Genomic DNA, 21126 nt, shown 5'->3' with positions numbered 1-21126 from the left:
CTAGAGCAGTGGGGAACAACAGCTTAATTATTGTAGGTGAGAGACGACGAGAACAAATGTTGAAGCAGCAGGATGGCTGAGACCAGGGGCCGAACTGCCAGGGGTCTGTGACTGAATGCAGATGGGGACAAAAAGCTTAAGGACAAAAGAAGATCCTGAGGTTTCCAGTTTACATCATAAACTGAGAGAAGGAGAAGTGTGTTTGGGGGCTTAGGTGACGAATTCAAACACTAAACCTGTTGCAATGAGGTGTCTGCGAAACACCCACGTGAAGCTGCCCGAAGCCAATCTGAAAAGACACTTTTTCCAGTTTCAGGAGCTCTGGAGAAAGGCCAGGCAGGGTCAGAGAAACTGGGACCCACGTGCAAAGACCAAATATATAAGTTTATATAGGAAAGTTTATATACGAATTGCTGTCTTTCTAAGAGGGCCACTGGATAGCTGAATGGAAACAACGGTTCTGAATGTACCAGGTAAGCTGGGTCACACAGACCTGAAAACAGAACTGGCAGAATCCGCCTGGGGCTGAAAGAGTAAAAAGCAGTCCAGGCTGATAAAGAAAGACGACTCAGAGAAAGCCAGCTTCCAAATCAACAGGACACGGTGTTTCCTCGAGGTCTTACAGAATCAGGAAAACAGTGGACAACCCTCTCTCGGAGGGAGGACCTCTTTCCCACCAGGGCTGCCCTCTGACCTGCTTTGCTTTGCTGTCTCTGAGCCCTGTTCAATTTCACAAAAGAAAATACACACGAAAACTAAGCTGAATGTTAGATGTCCCACTGGTAAGATAAGGTTCAGACTCTGCTTTTTCATTTGGTCATTTATTCAATTCATTCCTTTAACAAATATTTATTAAATACGCACATGCCAGCACTGAACCTGGTACTAGAAATGTAAGATAAGCCTGCTAAGTAGACAAGTGGGAGAGAAGTGGTTTAAAGAGAGAAAAGAATCTAAACAAAACTGAGGCTGTTAAGAACACCAGGTGAAAGCTGCGTATACATCAGGAGGGAACACAGAGTGGATGGGGGATAGGGGCAGGAACAGCTGGAGGTGGGACAGGTTGAAGGGAGGAGGGGCTCACAGAGGCAAGACTGGAAGAGGAAATAAGGTAAGGAGGTTGCTGAAATCGCCCACAAAAGGTAAGAGGCCGGAACAAAGTTATTTTAAGATTTGAGAAAAAGACTTAAAATACATCTGTTACATGTATAAATCAAGATGCAGACTTGTTTATAGGTTGTAGGACAAAATGGGGGACATGGAACACCTGTGGATAATATTCCCATCAGGAGGAAATTCACACACATAAAATCACCACCTATCTCTATAAAAACAGGTAGAAGAAAATCAAATCCTCAGGTATGAACATCATCCAGGTCCCATTTTTCAAAACTATTGATTCTTTTTTTTTTTTTAACTATCCTAAGGAATACAGTAATAACATCTGACAGCCACTTAAGTTGAAGGTTTCACAAAGGCTTAAAACACTGGCTTGCCATGTTCTTTATTGCTCCGTGAGGGCTATTTCATTCAATTATAATGACATTTCAATTTGGAATACAGAGTTGCCTCTCCCTTTAAATGTTAAATTGACTTGTTTTGGTAGAAAAAGAATCTAGTATGCTCTATTACATGCAGGATTAAAAAGGTAGCCCTGGCAATATTAATAGCTTAATACTTTAGTAACAACAGAAACTATTTTAGAATCTATCATTTTTTCTTAAACTATAATTTGCTTTTAAAAAAACTACTTCCATACTCTTTATTCATAGCTCTATCAGAAACTCCCTATGAACTGACTTTCTAAAATAAATATACATTTATCTAGTCTACATAATTTACATAAAAACAAATCATGAACAGAAAAGTCAAAAGACTATAGCTTCAACTAAGCCTGCATGGGGTAGGTACCCAATGATTACAAAATATAAAATCATAATTAATTTCAAGATACTTTAAAATAAAGCAAGGTCCTACCATATCTGTATTCATATTTAACTTACAAGTGACCATGAGAAAAGATGGGGTTTTGGGTAGAGGATAAAGTCCTAGTATAAATGTCCACAGATCTTAACCATCTGTGACAGAGTTGAATTAGCTATTTTTGAAGTGCTTGAAATCTTACCATCTAGGGTAGATTTGGGGTTTTTGTTTCTCTTACATGCTCTTTAAAATACAAAGACTAATTGATATAAAATCCTCTATAATGATATGTAACTGAGAAAAATCAAATGAGTCGAAATAAATACCGGATCATTAAAGAGTAAGCGTCCAAATAACTGCTTGGCTTCCTCCAGGCTTCCCTCCAAGTAAACAGCTCCTAGATAAAAGAAGAGAACGCCAAAAGGAAGGCTGCATTAATATTCAGAGAAAATTACATATCTCTATAAAAAGCAAAAAGGCAAGCCAAAACCCACTCATGGAAAAAATCGACCAGATCAGAAGCAATTGTTTTAAAGGTAGCATTTTCCCTCTTTTAACTATGCTTTGTGTTATAAGTTAGACTGAAATACAAAATTCAGTTTACCAAAATATAAACCTAATTTTGTAAGAAAAACAGGCCAACTATGATCTATCATAAAGGATATGGGTATGAACCATTACTGAGGGAACTATACACAAATACTTGACTTTATGAAAATATTATTTCATTTTCTATATTTATAGTTTATATTTCAGGCCACAGACAAAATATGAGTACAGATAAATTAAGGCTTCTGCCAATAAAAAAGTAGGATAACCTTTACCTTTAATTAAAAATAATTCTTAAAAATTTTTTGAAATAATTAAGCACTGTACACACATTTACCACTAATCATTACCACTAAGTACTATAGTAACACTTTAACTGGGAATCAAATAACTCTGGAGTAGGTTGGTTCTTAAAATCATATTTTTTACACCTGTCTTCAGAAAGGCTATTTTCCATGTAAAATAGAAACTTAGTCACTGGGCTTTTGATGACTAAATACATTTATTATTTATCAACAGAGGTAGTAATAATGATAATAATTATAACAGTGATGATGATGATGATATTAGTAATAGCAGGAGTTTGAGGGACCACTTATGCCCTAGGCCCTATGCAAAGCATTTTCACATTCTTATCTTAACCTTTAAGGCACCTCAGTAAGAGGATATTAGAAAAGATTTATAGGTTTGGGGTCCACAGTAGGTGATCTGGGGGAGGGGTAAAGGAAATGGAACTTTGCCCTGGATTTGCTGCAGTTAGGATCAGATATTAAGGTTGTTACAACTCTGTGAGGTAAGTGATACTGTCTCCATGTCATAGATGGGGAAACTGGGGTTCAAAGAGATTCAGTAACCTGGCAAAGACACAGAACTGATAAATGATACAAGAGGGAACTGAACCGTGTGTGCCTGGCTATGGAGCTAACTGTAACATTAACTGTCAAAAATGTGAAAAAAATTACATGTACAGAGTAGTCATTCCACATGACAAACCCTCTGAAAATAGACATATTTGTACAAAACAGACATAGCTGTGAAAAGACTGTGGATAATTATTAAATATTCTCTTGCTACCATCATCAGCATAAAACTATAATGGGAAGCTTTTATATTCATTTTCAAAGGAAGAGGGCAAAATTGATAAGGAAGTACAGATGCCTTTGAAAAATAAAATGTACTAAATCATCTACCTAAAAAAATCAAGGAATTGTCAATCTACTGTAACATTTCATTGTAAAGCATACTTGCAATCACCAGCTAATTAACTCTTCATAACTTTTCCTGTACAAACAGCTAATTATATTCTGGTTATAGTAAAAAAGAAACTGAGGAAGTAAAGAGTCTGAGTGTCTGCATTAGCCGTGCTTCAAGTGAATAAACAGCAGTTGTAGAGACTCAAGCCCTGGGATTTTTAAATATGCAGTGTCTTCAAGATGTTTAAAGCAGAAAATCCTGTAAAATAGCTTTAAATTTTTATTTAAAAAAAAAAAAATTAGGGCCTAACCAGCACCTTATTTATGTATGTGATCCTGAATCAAATCTGGCAAGTAATCCATCCTCATATTAACTCACTTCAATTCAGTTCAGTATATACTAAGCATGTACATGACATGATACAAGAAATTCAAGAAAAGAAAGCATGACTGCCGCTCTGGAAGAACCACAATAACTACAGTACAAGGAGGCAGGTATCATACTGGGGACCTCACATGCTTTGGGAACAAGTAATTTTGTCCCAAGGCTTCACACTGAATTTTATGTGCTCTCCAGACATTTCAGACATGCAAGAAACTAGACTATAAAAGAGAAATTACCTATTAATGCTTCAAAACAATTAGCCATTGCATGCCGAAGGTCTGATTCTCTACAAAGGTCAGGTCCATGAGCATAAAGCATAAACCGATCCAGTTCAAGTTTCTACAAAATTCAGAATGACAAAAGTAAGAGAATATCGGCAAAATCATAACTGTTATAACTCAGCATCTCCTAGGGGGTACAGTTACAAATTAACTGGCCTTAGGCGAAAGTTTAATCTACCATTCTTTACAAATCCATACATACGGTTCAGCGCTGACCAACTTCGCCTTTTCCCCAAGCAAGCTTCTATGAACTCTGATGATTCAAGCAGGTTCAGAATGGACCAGATCTGATCTGTCCAACTCCAGGTTCAGAAAAAGCACTAGCCTCGGTTTGGAATAAGACTCTATTACAAGGCCATGCCTTTGCGTTTACCCAATATGTCTAGAGATACAAACTCAACCCAAAGTTAACCTCTTGGATTCCAAAGTTATATGGTACTGATGGTCTTTGTACTGTATGAAAAATCAAGAGATTTTTATGTGGTGGAGTAGATGGGGACTCTCAGAAGACTTAAAAATGCCTTATTTCTCTAAATCTTTTTTTTTCTTATTTAATAAGGATTTGGATTTGGGGAGCCATATATTTTTGTACTTGTGTCCCTTTGTGAGGTTTCCACACTCATCCTTCTGAAGGCTCAGTGGGAATCTGAGCAATGGGTTGGAACTACCTTAAGGGCTCTGGGAATATTGTTTGTAATGAATTATATATTCTTTTTCTATTTGGCCTCAGACAAGTTTAGAGACAGATTTATGGCCTAATTCTGGAAATTGTATAGGACTGATGAACATATCTGGGCACAATAACTTTACCTCTGGCTTTATTTTACTGTCTTATCCATATTTTCTCTTTGTTCGGAGTTTAGTCCCTACTTGTTTCTTTTCCTATTGTATCATAAAGGACAAATCAAGTCCTTTTAGAACCAGACACAGTATAAATGTTTTTTACAAAACTCTTGAGATTGAATAAATGGAAATCATAATTCGTTCCATAAAAGGAAAAGGGTATAAGCATTGCATAAGCACACAATAAATCTGTTTCTATTACCATATAACTCGATTCATAACATGCCACATAATATGGAACAAATAACAAGTCAATGAACAACCTAGGACAACATGAATCTCATCAGCTCTCAGATAAAAGAGACTCAGATATGGTGTGTCTTGGTATGTGTGTTAAAAATAACCATATTCATTTACATTGAAAAAGAGACAAATAAAAACAGGGCATACATGCTATCTATTTTGGACTGCTAGGAATTCATGAGTGTATTATAAACTCAAATGAGAGTTTTGACTACCACAAATACAAGAGCAGAAAACACCTTTTTTCAAAAACTGATCCCCAAGTGCAAGAGTTTATACTAGAATATGGAAATTTTACTTGTTTCACAACTTCACTGGGAAAATCCAATTGCTTGCTATCTCTGGAGCCCTGCTTTGAGAGTAGACTGCAAGCCATTTCTATAACATAAACAACTATTCTGGAATGTTATGAATTTTCTAACTTCTCATAATCTCTATATCCTTATTTTTTCATGAAGGCATTAATGGAACTGTTAAAAAGGAGAGTGATAGTCCACTGTGCATGTGTTAAAATGTTCACTGTCTGGAGTGCTGACCTAGAGCTTTTATTACCTTCTCAGAGTCAGCACTCTTCCTCCATCAAGTCTCTCCTCTCAAATGGTTAAGAACCACTGGTCTAGAGAGAAGGGCAAGGTTTACCACTGCCTTCTGCTGGAGCAGATGGGTGTTGAGTGCTATGGGTATGTCAGGGTTTGCAGTGGAGGAGGATTACACAGACATCCCTGAAGGGAAGAAATGGCCAGTGGCCAGCCCTGTTGTAACTCATGGCTCTATACAGCACCCACTATGTCATGGAATGGCTTCCATTTTCATTTTCCACATTTTGAAAATATCCTCCCTACAATTGTTTGAAAAATAATCATGCAATTCCATTATACCTGAAACTCTAAAGAAAACAATGGCAGGGAGAGGTGGGGGAGAGTGTGCCAACAATCTACTTATGAAAGGTATTTCCAACAGACATTTACGTGAGCTATCAGGAAGCATCTTGACAATTAAGTCAACTAAACATTGAAGGACTTGTGGAATTTCATTCATTATGAGCCTAAAAACCAAGTTGGTTTTTCCTGAAGGCATCACTATTTATATTCTCAAATGCCACTGAAGCTGGATCAAAGCCTACCACCAAAGTTACGATGAGGATGTTATATAAAATACAGCAGTATACTCTTGCTAACACAAAAACCATGGGATAAAATCAACCACATATTAAAAGTAATTAATGCCCTGGCAAGATCAAATTAAGAAGTCAGTTGTAAAACTAAAATGGATTTTATCTAGTCTTTTCTACCAAATTCCAACATTTACATCAAAAATGAAGAAAAAAATAGAAATTACTTAAAAATCAAGGAAAACTCACAAAAAGCTTTTACAACAGATCACTAATGTTCGGGAATTTAACAGCCACTGTTGCCCCTATTACTGAATAAACCCACAGGCCTATAAAAAGTAATTGATTGATAAATGTAATTTGTAAGTGGCAGCAGCAATAAAAACAACTAACTCCTACTAATTTATTCATATGTTTATGTGATGAATAGGCATTGCACCAAGCACTTCATAAATGAATCATTAAAACTCAAATGGTAATCTCCTTAAATTCTCACAACCACCCTATGTGGTAGATGCTAACAGATCTCCATTCTACAGATGAGAAAGCTATGGCTTGGCAAAGAGAATATCAATTTGTTCATGGTCCCCCTGCTGGTATCCTGAATTCCCAAACAAGCACCAGGGTCCTATCCATTAGGATTTATGATAACAAGACACTGCAGAGAGACAGGAAGATCAAATGAGACAACATAAGCAACAAGCCTACCATGAATCTAAATCAAGGAAAGGTTCTGTCAGTCACTTGGCAAAGTCAATGTGGCTGGCTAAACAGCCTAAAAGCAAAATCTTAATTAATAGGACTTGTGATTTGGGGGGATTCTCAAAGATCTGTAAAGTATCCCCCATGGATACAAATGGCCTGGAGTATTCTAGTCAAAGCTATAATTCTGTCTGTTAAAGTAAATTAAAAACAAATGTAATTCAGAAATATTACACAGAGGGAAAATATGAAATCTTTCATTTCTTTTGCTCTGTTCTCATGTTCCTTTTCCCCAAATGTTTAACTCTGTTCATGAACGTCTGTCAATTTTTTCCTCTTCTGTTTCCAAGACACCTCACTGTGGAGTTTATTAGCTGTTGGTGAAACTCACTAAGGTAACAGAACTAATAAGGCTGAGTCCTTAAAACCCAAACAAACAAACAAACAAAAATCCTTCCTCATCAATAAAATATTAAACCCTTAATACACCCTAAAGGGTTACTGATTCAAATGCAAAGCTATGCACGGACTGAGGAAGAGAATGTAGACTTCACTGCAAATGAAGTGCAGACACTTGTACCTTGGCTAGCATGGCAAGGTGCTGGTTCTGAACGATGGCGGTCCGATATGTTGCTAATCCCCCCTCTTCCAGACTGGGAAACAGATAGTACAAATGGACACTGCCAAAAAAAAAGCACATAGACAAGCATGTATCACAATATTCTGTATGTGGTTCTGAGTCTAAAACAACAGACCTGACACATAACATCTGCACAGTGCCTACCAGCTGGGTTGAACTAAACTGAAGGGTCTCTGAAGGGCTAAACAGTAAGCACGGTATATCTGAACGTGCTAAAACCCAAACACCATCCACTCATCTGTTCACACTGACTCCTATAAAAACAGCTGTCTGAAATACGATGACAATGAAGACCTGAGCAATCATTCATCCTGCTGAGAGCAATCCTATCTAACACTTGAAACGTGAGCCTGGAGACAGAGAGCTTTGCTTGGGTTGGGTTATAGGGCCCCTGAGGAGAGCTCTGAGCAGGGCAGCCAGGTGGCACATTTGTCACAAGTACAGGTGGGGACAGGAACAGAACCAGGAGTGGCAAAGAGAGCCAGGGCTGTGGATCAGGGAAGTACGGGAATTAGGAAGAAGGCTGATGGAAAACCAGGCCGGACCACAAGGGTAACTGCGCTCTCCTAACTCTCAAACTAGTTCTGAAGATCCACTGTTTGTTGGGGCAGCTAAGCTAGTTTGGTCCTTTTGTGTCCAGTGAGAACACGCCGAGAAAACTGCTCCTTTGCCTCACTGTGTCCTCCGTGGGGCAAGAAATGACTGAAAGGGAATAAAAATAGCTTGAGACAGTTCCAAGAGCAACATGTGTCATCTCCCTTTAAGAGAGAAATTTTATGAGTATTGAAAAACCAAAATGTACTTTCCTACCTCTACCTCCAAACTAAGGATCCAAAACATTTCTGGGGAGAAAACACACAAACATACAGACACACATACACTAGACACACCCCATAAATAAAAATCTAGTTATTAAAATTCTCGTATGCTTTCCTTCCCTTGAGTTCAGAAAGAGTGAGAAAGGGATCAAAGACAAATCCCAGAAAATGAAATGACATTTTAAAATATCATCCCTTTCTTTACAAATTGAATATAAGCTCTGAAGCATCTAGACCAAGACAAGCTGATCTCTCGTGGCTGTGGCAACTTGAACATAAACTTGACAGGACAGAGACGCTAGCCTTTCATCTTGTAATCCTGCTCATTACGGCATCAGTGAGTGCAAGTTATCAGGGCAAGAGGCACAGACATGGAGCTTTTAAGCTCTACAGAAGAGACCAAAACCACTGTTTCAAGGCTTTATTGGGCTAATTACAAAGAAGGTAATGTATTAAGTATGTTGCCTGTAAAATGCAATTATTGGGGGAACAGCAGAAAAGCCTACTTACCTGGTCAGAAATTCAACGACAGCATCACCCAGGAACTCCAACCGTTCGTTGTGATTAATCCTACAGGAGAATTAAAAGGATCTCTTAAAATAGCCCACATTTACATTTCCTCCCTCTCTTCTCAAAAGAAAGGATGCTGAGGGTTAGCTCCTTTAGTAATCAAAGCACCCTAACTTACTCCTCATAATCAAGGGCTCTGATGGCCATCCTGCCAGGGGGGTGCCTAGCAGGGAAGGGAGGAGGGAGCACTGCCTCCTACTATGGGGTTCAGGCTCTCTACCCTGGTGCCTCCGTCCCCTGGGAATCAGACTTAAGGTAATGAGACATCAGTCTAACAACTGTGAATCTTTCTACACTGCTATCAGGTGGATGAGAGGAGGGAGAATGCACTCTTAGAGTAAGAACAGTGGAAAAGCAGCACTGGTACCATGTTCTAGCTTCGCATGGTCCAAACTCTGAATTTGACCTCATGTCTACAGTCTCTCAAAACGGGCCTAACCCACCTTTTCAGTCTGCTATCCTCTCCCACCAATGCACTGGGTCCTTTTCCAAAACCGCCTGGTCCTCTCTGAAAAGTGCGTGTGCATGCTAAGTTGCTTCAGTTGTGCCTGACTCTGTAACCCTGTGGACTGTAGCCCGCCAGGCTCCCCTGTCCATGGGATTCTCCAGGCAAGAATACTGGAGTGGATTGCTGTGTCCTCCTCCAGGGAATCTTCCTGACCCAGGGATGAACTAGCGTCTCTTAGGTCTCCTGCATTGGCAGGTGGGTTCTTTACCACTGCTATCCTCTCCCACCAATGCACTGGATCCTTTTCCAAAACTGCCTGGTCCTCTCTGAAGAGGGCATCCCCTAAAACACTCAGGGCCTCTGTGCAGGCCAAGCTCCATGCTGCCCTGGAGCTTTCAGGTCTCCCCTGGACAGCAAGGCCCCCTGAAAACCGACTCATCCCTCGAGGTCTAGCAGAATGTGAGGTCCAGATGAATCCCCACCTGAATCCCTTATCAAAATGAGTACACTCCCTTGGTGCAGAGACTGCATTTTATTTATATCTCAATTATTTTGAGGAAGGTTCATCTTACAAGCTGGGTTTCTCATGTCAGAGTACGAGGCTGAACCCAGCAGGAAGGTGGCTCATGGAAGCCTCCTTCCACCTGCGAGTCTCTCAGTGCAAGCAAGTCACCATCTCTCTGTTTATCACAGATGGTGACCTGATCTAACTGAGGCTTTTAAAGGCCGCTCTGGCTGCCTTTAGCAAAGATTGAGCACAGGAAAAGACAAGCGGATACTGCTGTGGTCCTGATGTGACATGATGGAGGCGCAGGCTGGAGAGGTGACTGAGGAGGGGCAGAGATGCCGTCAGATTTGGGAGACATTTGAAAGATGGAGCAGAAAACAGGTGCTGATAGGTGGGGCTGGGAAGCTAACCAACAAGAAGAGGTTGAGGGGCAGTGCCCGACTCTGGCTCACGTGGCTGGGTGAGAAGTGCTGCCATTCACTGCAACGGGAAGACCAAGACGGGGAACACGTTTGGGAAGAAGCAAGAGTTGCCTTGTAGATATGCTAACTTTGAAATGTGCATAAAACATCCAAATGGAGAGATCCAGCAAAATGCTAGATATATTAACCTATTGTTCACAGGCAAGAACAAAATTAGTAATAAATCTGTGTGTGTGTGTGTGTGTGTGTGTGAGTCAGTCATTTCCAACTCTTTGCGACCCCATGGATGGTAGCCTGCCAGGCACCTCTGTCCATGGAATTCTCCAGGCAAGAATACTATAAGAGTGGTCTACACGTCGATAGGATTTCAGATGCTGAAACTGGATGGCACTAGTTTGCAGAGAATGCAGCTAGGCAAGGGGTCCCAGGACTGAGCCTAGGAAAGGGTCAGGGCTGTGGTCTAGCAGAAAGGAAGCCAGCATAGGGGAACTGGCGGGGTGGTGGGAGGAAGAGGAGGCCAGTGTTATCCTCCAGCCAAAGAGAAGAGCATGTTTCCATTAAAGAAACAGACTCAGCAAGATGAGAAGAGAGCACTGACTCATACCAGGGAGATGGCTGAAGCCACGGAAGGGCAAGCTCTGTGAAGTGGTGGAGACAAGCCAGACTGTGACTCGGGTAGGCTGGGAACTCGCGTGTTGTCTGAAGCCATGCAAAAGAAGATCCTAAAATAAGCTACTGCCTGAGAGATGATAGGAACTAAGAAAGAATACATTTTTTTAAAAGAGAGAAATTAACATTATCCTATTCTTTCCCACCAGCCAGTAAAATAAACATGCATTTTCTGTGGTAAAGACTATCATCTTCCCAACAGTTCAAAGTACAATACAGGAAAACCTAGTTAAGGTGGAAAGCAAGAAACCCTGGCCGGAGTCCAGAGTGAAGACGAACCATACTTTGGACTGTCTTAGGCTTAACTGAAGAATAACAAGACAACCAGTCAAAGAATAATAGCTGCTTTGAGTCATATACTATTTTGAATTAAGTCATATTGGTATAAATTTTATTTAATTTCATTTATAAACTTTCAGGGAGACAGGAACTACATCAAGAATTTTAATAACCTTGAAGGCAGACCATTATTCAGTGTGTTAAAATACAAGGTCACAGTGCTAAACAAGTTTATTCAATAGTAAGTCTGCCATCCATTAAATAATTTGTACCCTATCCAGCATGTTTTTTTTGTATCCTCACCGTGACTAAACTCTGGCAGTAGGCCACAAACGAAAATGGGGGTTAAATACCATTTTAGTTTATTACTATATCGGACAATTCCTAACCCAGTGGTTTATCTGGAAAAATGGACAGAGTGAGTTGCTGGTCCTTGCTGTCTACAGCGGCAAGTCTTTTGTTCCTTCTTCCATTGTTTATACTTCCTTTAATCACCCCTGTTTAAATACTAGCAAGCTCCAAGATGAGATGTTTACAGAGCAGTAAACATTCCATTTGCTTTTGAGAACTGAATCAACACAGGCATTTTGAAATTTAGATTAACTGTAGCACTTAGATAGCACATTTGGTCTGTGGAAATCAAAACACTTTATAAAACAGAACAATTTCCCTATAATAGTAATTACCGTAAGGTGTCATCTACTCCATAGAAAACCATCTTGGGATGGGCCAAGTCCAAGGGTAACTGCTAGAGGGAAAGGACGAACAACATTTTCTTACCTTTGTATTCCAAGCCTCAAGGGGCAACTGGTAGGGCAGAGCTAGAATGGGCCTTGCAGGTCAACTGAAACTTCCACCCAACCCAGGAATTTCCTTCTGTCCATTACATCTATTTGTGGCTCAGCTGGTAAAGAATCCACCTGCAATGCGGGAGTCCTGGGTTCCTGGGTAGGCAAGATCCCCTGAAGAAGGGAAAGGCTACCCACTCCAGTATCCTGGCCTGCAGAATTCCAATGACTGTATAGACCATGGGGTCGCAAAGAGTCGGATACGACAGAGTGTCAGACATGACTGAGTGATTTTCACACCATGTAATTATAAAAAAATATTATAAGAGAGACTACAGGCATACCTCATTTGGGGCTTCCCTGATAGCTCAGTTGGTAAAGAATCCACTTGCAATGCCGGAGACCCCAGTTCAATTCCTGGATCGGGAAGATCCGCTGGAGAAGGGAAAGGCTACAAAATCCAGTATTCTGGCCCGGAGAATTCCATGGACTGTACAGTCCATGGGGTTGCAAAGAATCGGACATGACTGAGTGACTTCACTATTACATCTAACTGAACACTTGGGGAGAGAAGCCCTACTAGATCTCAGATCCAACTGGACCCATGGATCCCAGATTAAGCATCTATTCACATATATTCAATGCATTGTTACTGTTTTTAATGACAGATACTTAATGTATAACTGATTGGAGAAGAAAATGGCAACCCACTCCAGTATTCTTGCCTGGAGAATCCCATGGACAGAGGAGCCTGGCAGCTATGGTCCACGGGGTTGCAAGGAGTCGAACACGACTGAAGCAACTTAGCATGATTGAAAAGGTACTCTGCAACTACCATTTCCCTGCTGCTGCTGCTGCTGCTAAGTCGCTTCAGTCCTGTCCGACTCTGTGCGACCCCACAGACGGCAGCCCACCAGGCTCCCCCGTCCCTGGGATTCTCCAGGCAAGAACACTGGAGTGGGTTGCCATTTCCTTCTCCAGTGCATGAAAGTGAAAAGTGAAAGTGAAGTCGCTCAGTCGTGTCCGACTCTTAACGACCCCATGGACTGCAGCCCACCAGGCTCCTCCGTCCATGGGATTTTCCAGGCAAGAGTACTGGAGTGCGCTGCCATTGCCTTCTTCTTGTAAATGCCAGCTGATCCCAAATCAGATTACGAGACTCACCAGCTGTTAAACTTCTGAAGGCTCTGACCATGACCTTTCCTAACGCTCATTTCCCTGTTTCTAGTCAACAAGTAAAAAACCTGGAATAAAAGTAATATCATGAATGGCCTTCTTTCCTTTAAAACTTATTTACTGAGGCCCTGCTTTCTGAAAGGCACTAATTGGAAAAGAAAAAGAATTTGAAAAAAAGAAAAGAGAGAGTAGGATCAAAGACCTTCCAAATGCTCACAGTATTAAAAAAAAGAAATCAAACTATGACACAAAATATTAATAACACCTGGGAGAACTGAAACTTGCACCATAAAAGAAATGCCGGCAGAATGTGAACACGGCTACAATGACTGCCGGCATTTAGGGAAGGGAGAGGGTACACTCGACTGCACAGGAAGTATTTCAGTCTTACTGGTGTGCAGAAGGCCACAGGGAAGACAGCGATGTGCCTGGAAGGGTGGCTTGGGTCAGCAGGTGCTGAGATTGTCAGGCGAGGAGGTTCAGACTTATTCAGCAGGCGATGCAATGTCACAAAAAGCCTTCAAGCAGTTTACAGCTACAAACTAGAATGGAGGCTCTAGAAATAGCAAGGTGACGCCTGGAAAGGCCGTCTGGAGGGAGACCCGGCAGAAGGCGGCACTACCTGCATGGCAGGATGGGCAGGGGTGGAAGGAGGGGCTTTCGGTGGGGCTGGGGAAGAACTCCATCAAGCGCCCCAACCTGCCCTGTTCCTCCACCTGCAGTGCTGGACACGGATGCCCAAACAACCTACTAGCCTACTGGCTGTCTTGTTCCTTTCTCAAGTCTAAAATTCTGAGCAGGCTTGCCTGGGAGGAAATGTAACCACTGATGCCTGAAACTGCATAGTGTTTGTTTCAAACATGTACAAATGCTTCTAAGGAGCAGACTGCTGCGTCCCACTTTAGAACAGCAAACTAAGAAACAAACAGGGGAGAGGGCACAGTTCTTTCGAGGGAACTCAATTATTCAAGTGCATGGTATATAACTGCCCCATAATCCCTGAACAACCCACCAGAGCTCTCCTTGGCCCCACAGCAGTCTGGTGTGGTGGTTGTGTTTTTGACCTTCACTGAAGCGCTTAGCAGAGTCTTCCTTATATTATGCATGTTTATGGAGCTCCTACGCCACCCCAGGGGTCACACCTCTTGGTGGGCGGGGGCTATGTCTTACTTGTCTTTGAAAGAAGTGAAAACGTCAGTTGCACAGTCATGTCCAACTCTTTGTGATCTCATGGACTGTAGCATGCTAGACTCCTCTGTCCATGGAATTCTCTAGACAAGAACACTGGAGTGGGTTGCTGTTCCCTTCTCTGGGGGATCTTCCTGGCCCAGGGATTGAACCCAGGTCTCCTGCATTGCAGGCAGATTCTTTACCATCTGAGCCACGACCACTAAGGGTATGGTCATGCTGAGGAAGTTGGTAGGTGGCAGGCAGAAAGGAAGAAGAAAGGCTTCCCTAATGGGGAACTGAACCCGGGCCTGGCAGTGATGGCGCCAAATCCTAACCGAGATACCTGTGAACTGCCTCAGACTCAAAAGGCACTGGACAAACGTCTGTTGGATTAAATCTGTCTGCGTTTCTTCAGTACAGCTCCCAGGGCCGAGCACAGCTGGGGCTACTCCACAGCCACAGCCAAGCATCCGCCGGACTGGCTGCTGAGGCAAGAAGGCTCTTTCTGAATAGAAAGTTGGGGTCAATTCTGTATCAGCAAAAAGATGGGACAGAAGGCAAGAGACTCTCAGCACAAGAGCCACAAAGGCCAGAACAGAAGTCAAAGGACAAGAGAGAGCATGTCCATTCTCTATCAGCGGTATCATTTTCAAAATGTAAATTCAGAAAGAACACAAGTATCTCAGCTATCATTCCCTTTCCCAGGGTAAGAAAACATAAACCATGAGGTTGAAACAGGGCTATCAAAAAGACATAATTTATATGCCAACAGCTGTGGGTGGGGTGGATGAGGCAAAGATCACTTAAACCTGTGCTTTCATCATTGAAAAAGAATGGGTCGATGGCATGTGTAGCCCTGCTGAAGGGGGCTGCAGGGGACCCAGGGTTCTACTTATTAAAATACAGAACTGGCCATCTGGAGACTTCACAGTATAGCAGGGTATAGGGAAACCACGGCCATGCTATCCCTGAGGGTGTGATTAAGGGCTCCTCTAATTAGACAGTTCTTTTCTGATCTTAGACTCGCACGGAACACAGTAGTGAGACGTGTGATCATCTTCAAACCGGAATTTTAAAGTTTCGGCCTGCCTTTCTTTTTACCTCTTGATTGAAGGGGAAAAGACGGTTTGGTTCATGATAACCTCAAAAGAAAGCAACCTCAAGGCAAGCCTATTTGAAAAGAAAAGGGATCCATGAAGAAAAAGGTAGAGGAGAAAGCTGTGCCAGCTCGACTGGGCACTAACCTGGCTGAAGAGGCCATTACCAGCCGCAGCAGTGTTTCACTTCTAACCCTGCTCTCTCCACCTTTCATCCATCCAAGTCTGCTTCCTAAGAGGGACAGGTCTGACTATTCAACTTTTCAGTGCCCCGGGTTAAAAAGCAAGCCTCTCTTAAACAGTCTCCCGTATTGGCTTTGAAAATAGAACCTTCTGTGCTTCACACACAAAGATAAGCCTCCTGAGAGCAACATTAGAGCCTCATCAGCCATCAGGCATTTGCTTCCATTCCGTTTTCCAGGATGTTAATGAGTTTATATAGACCCCGCCTACTTCCTTCCCAGATTCTTCAGGGGCTCAAGGCCACACAAAAGTGAAAATATTAATGCATGAAGGTAGCTTTTAAAATCAAGAAATAAGACAGGGAAAGTTAACACATAAAACTTTCCAACCCATTATATGAGGCCAGTATTATCCTGATAATGAAATCAGACAAAAACATCAAAGGAAAGGAAAACTACAGGCCAGAAATCCTCAGCACAGTACCAGCAGACTAAATTCTACCTAAACACACTGTATAAGAAGGATTATACACCATGATCAAATGTAATGTATCCCAGGAAGGCAAGGTTGGTTTAACACCCCCAAATCAATTAATGTAATACACAATGTGAATAAAATAAATTTTAAAAAAGTATGATTATCTTAATAGATGCAGAAAAAGCATTTGACAAAATTCAACATACTCTCATGACAAAAATATTCTGCAAAGTAGGAACAGAAGGGAACTTCCTCAATATGACAAAAGGCACCTATGAAAAACCCAAACACAATGGTAAAAGAATGTTTTCCTTTTAAGATTAAGGAGAAGGCAAGGAGCCTCTCTCACCACTTCTACAGGATATTGTACTAGAGACGCTAGCTAGGGTGACCAGGTTAAGAAAAATGAAATAAAAGGCATCCAGTCTGAAAAGGAAGGATGTAAGAGTTGGATGGATGAATGTGAGACCAAAAGAAAGCTGAGTGCTGAAGAATTGATGCTTTTGAACTGTGGTGCTGGAGAAGACTCTTGAGAGTCCCTTGGACTGAAAGAAGATCCAACTATTTCATCCTAAAGGAAATCAGTCCTGAATGTTCACTGGAAGGACTGAAGCTGAAACTCCAATACTTTGGCCACCTGATGTGAAGAACTGACACGCTGAAAAAGACCCCGATGCTGGGAAAGATTGAGGGCAGGGGGAGAAGGGAACGACAGAGGATGAGATGGTTGGATAGCATCACCGACTCGATGGACATGAGTTTGAGCACGCTTCAGGAGTTAGTGATGGACAGGGAAGCCTGATACACTGCAGTCCATGGGGCTGCAAACAGTCGGACACAACTGAGCGACTGGACTGAACTGAACTGAACTGACTGAGTCTGAAAAGGAAAAAGTAAAACTATCTCTATTTACAGGTGAAACGATCATCTATATAGAACATCTTAAAATGAAGTGAAAGTCTCTCAGTCGTGTCCAGCTCTTTGCGATCCCATGGACTGTACAGTCTATGGAATTCTCCAGGCCAGAATACTGGAGTGGGCAGCCTTTCCCTTCTCCGGGGGATCTTCCCAACCCAGGGATCAAACCCAGGTCTCGCGCATTACAGGCGGACTCTTTACCACCTGAGCTATCAGGGAATCCCACAAAAATCTTAAGGAATCAACTAAAAAACTATTGGAGCTAACAACTGAGCTCATCAACGTTGCAAGATTCAAGATCAAAATAAAAAATCAACTGTATTCCTATGTGCTTGCAATGAACAATCCCAAAATTAAACTTATAAAAATAATTGCGTTTAGAATAGCATTATAAAGAGTAAAATGCTTAGGAATAAATTCAACAAAAGACATACAAAATGTATACTCTGGAAACTAAAAACATCACTAAGAAATTAAAGACAACAAATGAGAAACAAAGGCATTGAATGTTCGGGGAACAGAAGACAATATTAAGCAGGAGACTTAATATTAAGACGGTAATCATTCACAAACTCATCCATAGATTCACCACAATCCCTATCACAATTCCAGCTAGCTTTTTTGGAAAGTTAATAAGCTAATTAAAAAATTCATGTGCAAAGGCAATAGGCCTAGAATAACCAAAACAATCTTGAAAAAAAAAGAAAGCTAGAAAAGGGACCTTGCATTTCTAGATTGCAAAACTTACTACAAAGCTACAGTAATCAAGACAATGCAGTACTGGCTTAAGGTCAGACATACAGATCAATGGAATAAACTAAGAATCAAAAATACACCCTCATATATACCATCAGTTGATTTTCAACAAGGGTGATTTCAACCAAGGTGATTTAGTGGGGAAATATTAGCCTTTTCAAGAAATGGTGGTGCTGGGATGATATCCACAAGCAAAAGAAAGCAGCTGGACCTCTATGTCATACCAGTTCTAACTCAGAACAGACCAAAGATCTAAATGTGAGAGAAAAGCCATAAGGGTCTTAGAAGAAACAGCTGTAAATCTCTGTGACTTTAGATTAGGCAGTGGTTTCTTAGACATGACACCAAACACAAAAGCAACGAAAGTAACACAATTTATCTATTATTTGGAATTAATCAAAACTTCTGTGCTTCATTAAAACAGTAAAAAGATGATCCACAGAATGAGAAAAAATTTTTTTACAAATCACGTATCTGATAAGGGATTTGTATCTGGAGTACATAAAAAAAAAATGATTTTAACTCAATAAGAAAAAGTAACTTGATTAAAAAATGCAAAAAGGATCCAAATAGATATTTCTCCAGGGGAGATATATGAATGGCCCAAAAGCACATGAAAAGGTGCTCAACATCATTAGTTATCAGAGAAATACAACAAAACCACAATGAGATGATATTTCATATCCACTAGGAAGCCCAGGTTCAAAAAGACAGATAATAACAAGGGTTGGGAAAGATGCAAAGAAACAAGAACCTTTGTATATTGCTGCTAGGAAATATAAAATGGTACAGACTCTTTGGAAACAGTCTGGCAGTTCCTTAAGGGAAAGGTCAAACAGAGTTACTATATCATCCAGAAATTCCACTTCAGTTATATACCCAAGAAAAATCAAAACATGTCCACACAAAAACCTGCACACAAATATTCATAGCAACATCATTCAAAATAACCAAAAAGGAAAAAGAAATGACCATCAATCTGATGACCAGATAAACAAAATGTGGTCTACCTATACCATGGAATATTATTTGGCAATAAAAAGAAATGAAGAACTAATATATACTACAACATGGATAAACCTTCTAAGTATTACATAAAGTAAAATAAACCAGTCACAAAAGACCACATATTGTATGATACCATTTACACAAAATGTTCAGAATAGGCATATTCATAAAAATTAAAAGTGGATTAAAAGAAGATTGCTAGTTGCCTACTGCTGGGCAAGCTGAGAGAAATATGGAGTATGGGGTTTTCTTTGGGCGTGACGAAAATGCTCTAAAACTAGACAGTGATCACAGGTACACCACTTTGTGAAGATAGCAAAAACCACTGAATTGTATGCACTTTAAATGGGTGAATTGTATGGTATGTGAATTCTATCTCAACAAAACTATTATAAAAAAGTCTACCTTACCTTGAGGGAGTTGGGTCATCTTGGCCAAGGCGTGACATAATATTTATTAAGGTGTTAATCCCTAGATTTTTTTTAAAAAAAATCACAAGTCAATTTGTTAGAAGCATTCTAGAACCATCATATGACATGCAGAAAGAAAATTATTCATCTCACTCCAATTTGACTTGCATGTGGACAAGTTTGATCAACTTAGTTAAACACTATGTGATAGGAGAAATTAAATTTTCTCAAAAATTCATTCACTCTTATTATAAAGCTGTGCTCAAAGTAAATGTCATTACATAAGAGTCAAGAAGCAGTAAAGAATGACAGAATGAAACAGTTACCAGGGAACCATTCCTGGTGGGGATTTAATTTACAACAGGGGACACAGAACAAAATAGGAGAGTGCAATCCAAACAGACCTTTTTTTCGCATGTGCATGTGATGAACTTTTCTATCTCCATATTTGGGCTGCCGAATTCCACAGTTAGACAAAGAATTCCTGGCATGATCAGGATTCATTCCAAAATTCAAGTGATGACTTGGGTGGGTCATGGCCAGCTAAAATTTCAAAGACATAAATTCAGTTTTAAAAACTCAGCATAAAAAAAATTTAATAAAAACCAACCAAACAAACAAAAAAAAGCATAGAAGCACCATCACAAATGAAACAGGAAAGAGACTTGTTTATCCAATTAAATTTTAAGCCCCAAACTTTCCATTTTTTCCAGTGTCAAATTTCCAGAGCTTTGGTTCAAGCCCTCTTCTGCAAACAAACCTAAAAATCCACATCTTTCACAGAAGAATTAGAATACACAGCACCTGGAAAGAAGAGCCACAAAAGAGGAAAAGATGAAAGAAGAGGTCAGGTTTCACAGGCAAATCTTTGGTCTATTTCTTTAGGGACAGTCTAAAAAAAAAGTGAGAAAAGGGGTTTGAAAGTGGCAATCAGAGTAGGGTAATGGAGAAGGCTATGTTTCTAGACGTCCTCATCCTCTCCAAAATAGAGATTCTCCACACTCCACTTGTAACCTGCAAGATGAATTACTCCTATCTTGTTATTATATAAATGTACAGGAGAGTAACTCTCACCTGTAACAGACAACGATCTTGGAAAGTATATCCTATCAACTTGTCCAGATGCATTAGGCACTGGTGGTAGCGAATATGATGGGTCAGAACCGGCAGCATCATGGCATGCTAGGAAAAAGCACATTTCAGTATGTTTAATTCTCTAAAAATGTATTAAGAACATTTCGTTTATTTTACAGCAAACAGAGAACATTTTTACATCCCAAATCCCATCTCCCAAAGTCTTAAAACAGTGTACTGGCAGCACGGCACCCTGGCATACCCACTGTGAGGGGCAGTGGACTAAGTTGTTAGGGATATGGTCTCTGGAACCAGAGTGCCTGCGTCCAAATCCGGCTGTTATTCATTCATCCTGGGACTTACGGTAAGTTACTTAACCTCTCTGTTTCTGATTTCTCATCTGTCAACTGAGGACAACTGGGGTAGCTACCTTCAGGACAGCTGAAAGGATCAAATGAGTAAATACAGAAGGCTGCTTAGATAAG

The 21126-nt window shown here is 40.7% G+C and overlaps 1 protein-coding gene across 6 annotated transcripts in view; it reads right to left on the bottom strand.

The window, feature by feature from the left end:
- DROSHA (drosha ribonuclease III) overlaps window positions 1–21126 on the bottom strand; it is a 122027-nt gene that overhangs the window by 28263 nt on the left and 72638 nt on the right. For all 6 annotated transcript variants that reach the window (XM_061129289.1, XM_061129286.1, XM_061129290.1 and 3 more), the window contains 7 exons: window positions 20642–20749; window positions 19972–20110; window positions 19568–19628; window positions 9199–9258; window positions 7811–7910; window positions 4287–4389; window positions 2250–2320 (listed from right to left, as the gene is read on the bottom strand). In XM_061129289.1, the coding sequence (XP_060985272.1) occupies window positions 2250–2320; window positions 4287–4389; window positions 7811–7910; window positions 9199–9258; window positions 19568–19628; window positions 19972–20110; window positions 20642–20749 (642 nt within the window). The remainder of the gene's footprint in view (window positions 1–2249; window positions 2321–4286; window positions 4390–7810; window positions 7911–9198; window positions 9259–19567; window positions 19629–19971; window positions 20111–20641; window positions 20750–21126) is intronic.

The sequence above is a fragment of the Dama dama genome, chromosome 25 (genome assembly GCF_033118175.1).
Source record: "Dama dama isolate Ldn47 chromosome 25, ASM3311817v1, whole genome shotgun sequence".
NCBI lineage: Eukaryota > Metazoa > Chordata > Mammalia > Artiodactyla > Cervidae > Dama > Dama dama.
Note: the sequence above shows the minus strand (reverse complement) of the source record. Positions and strands in the feature narration are given on the sequence as shown.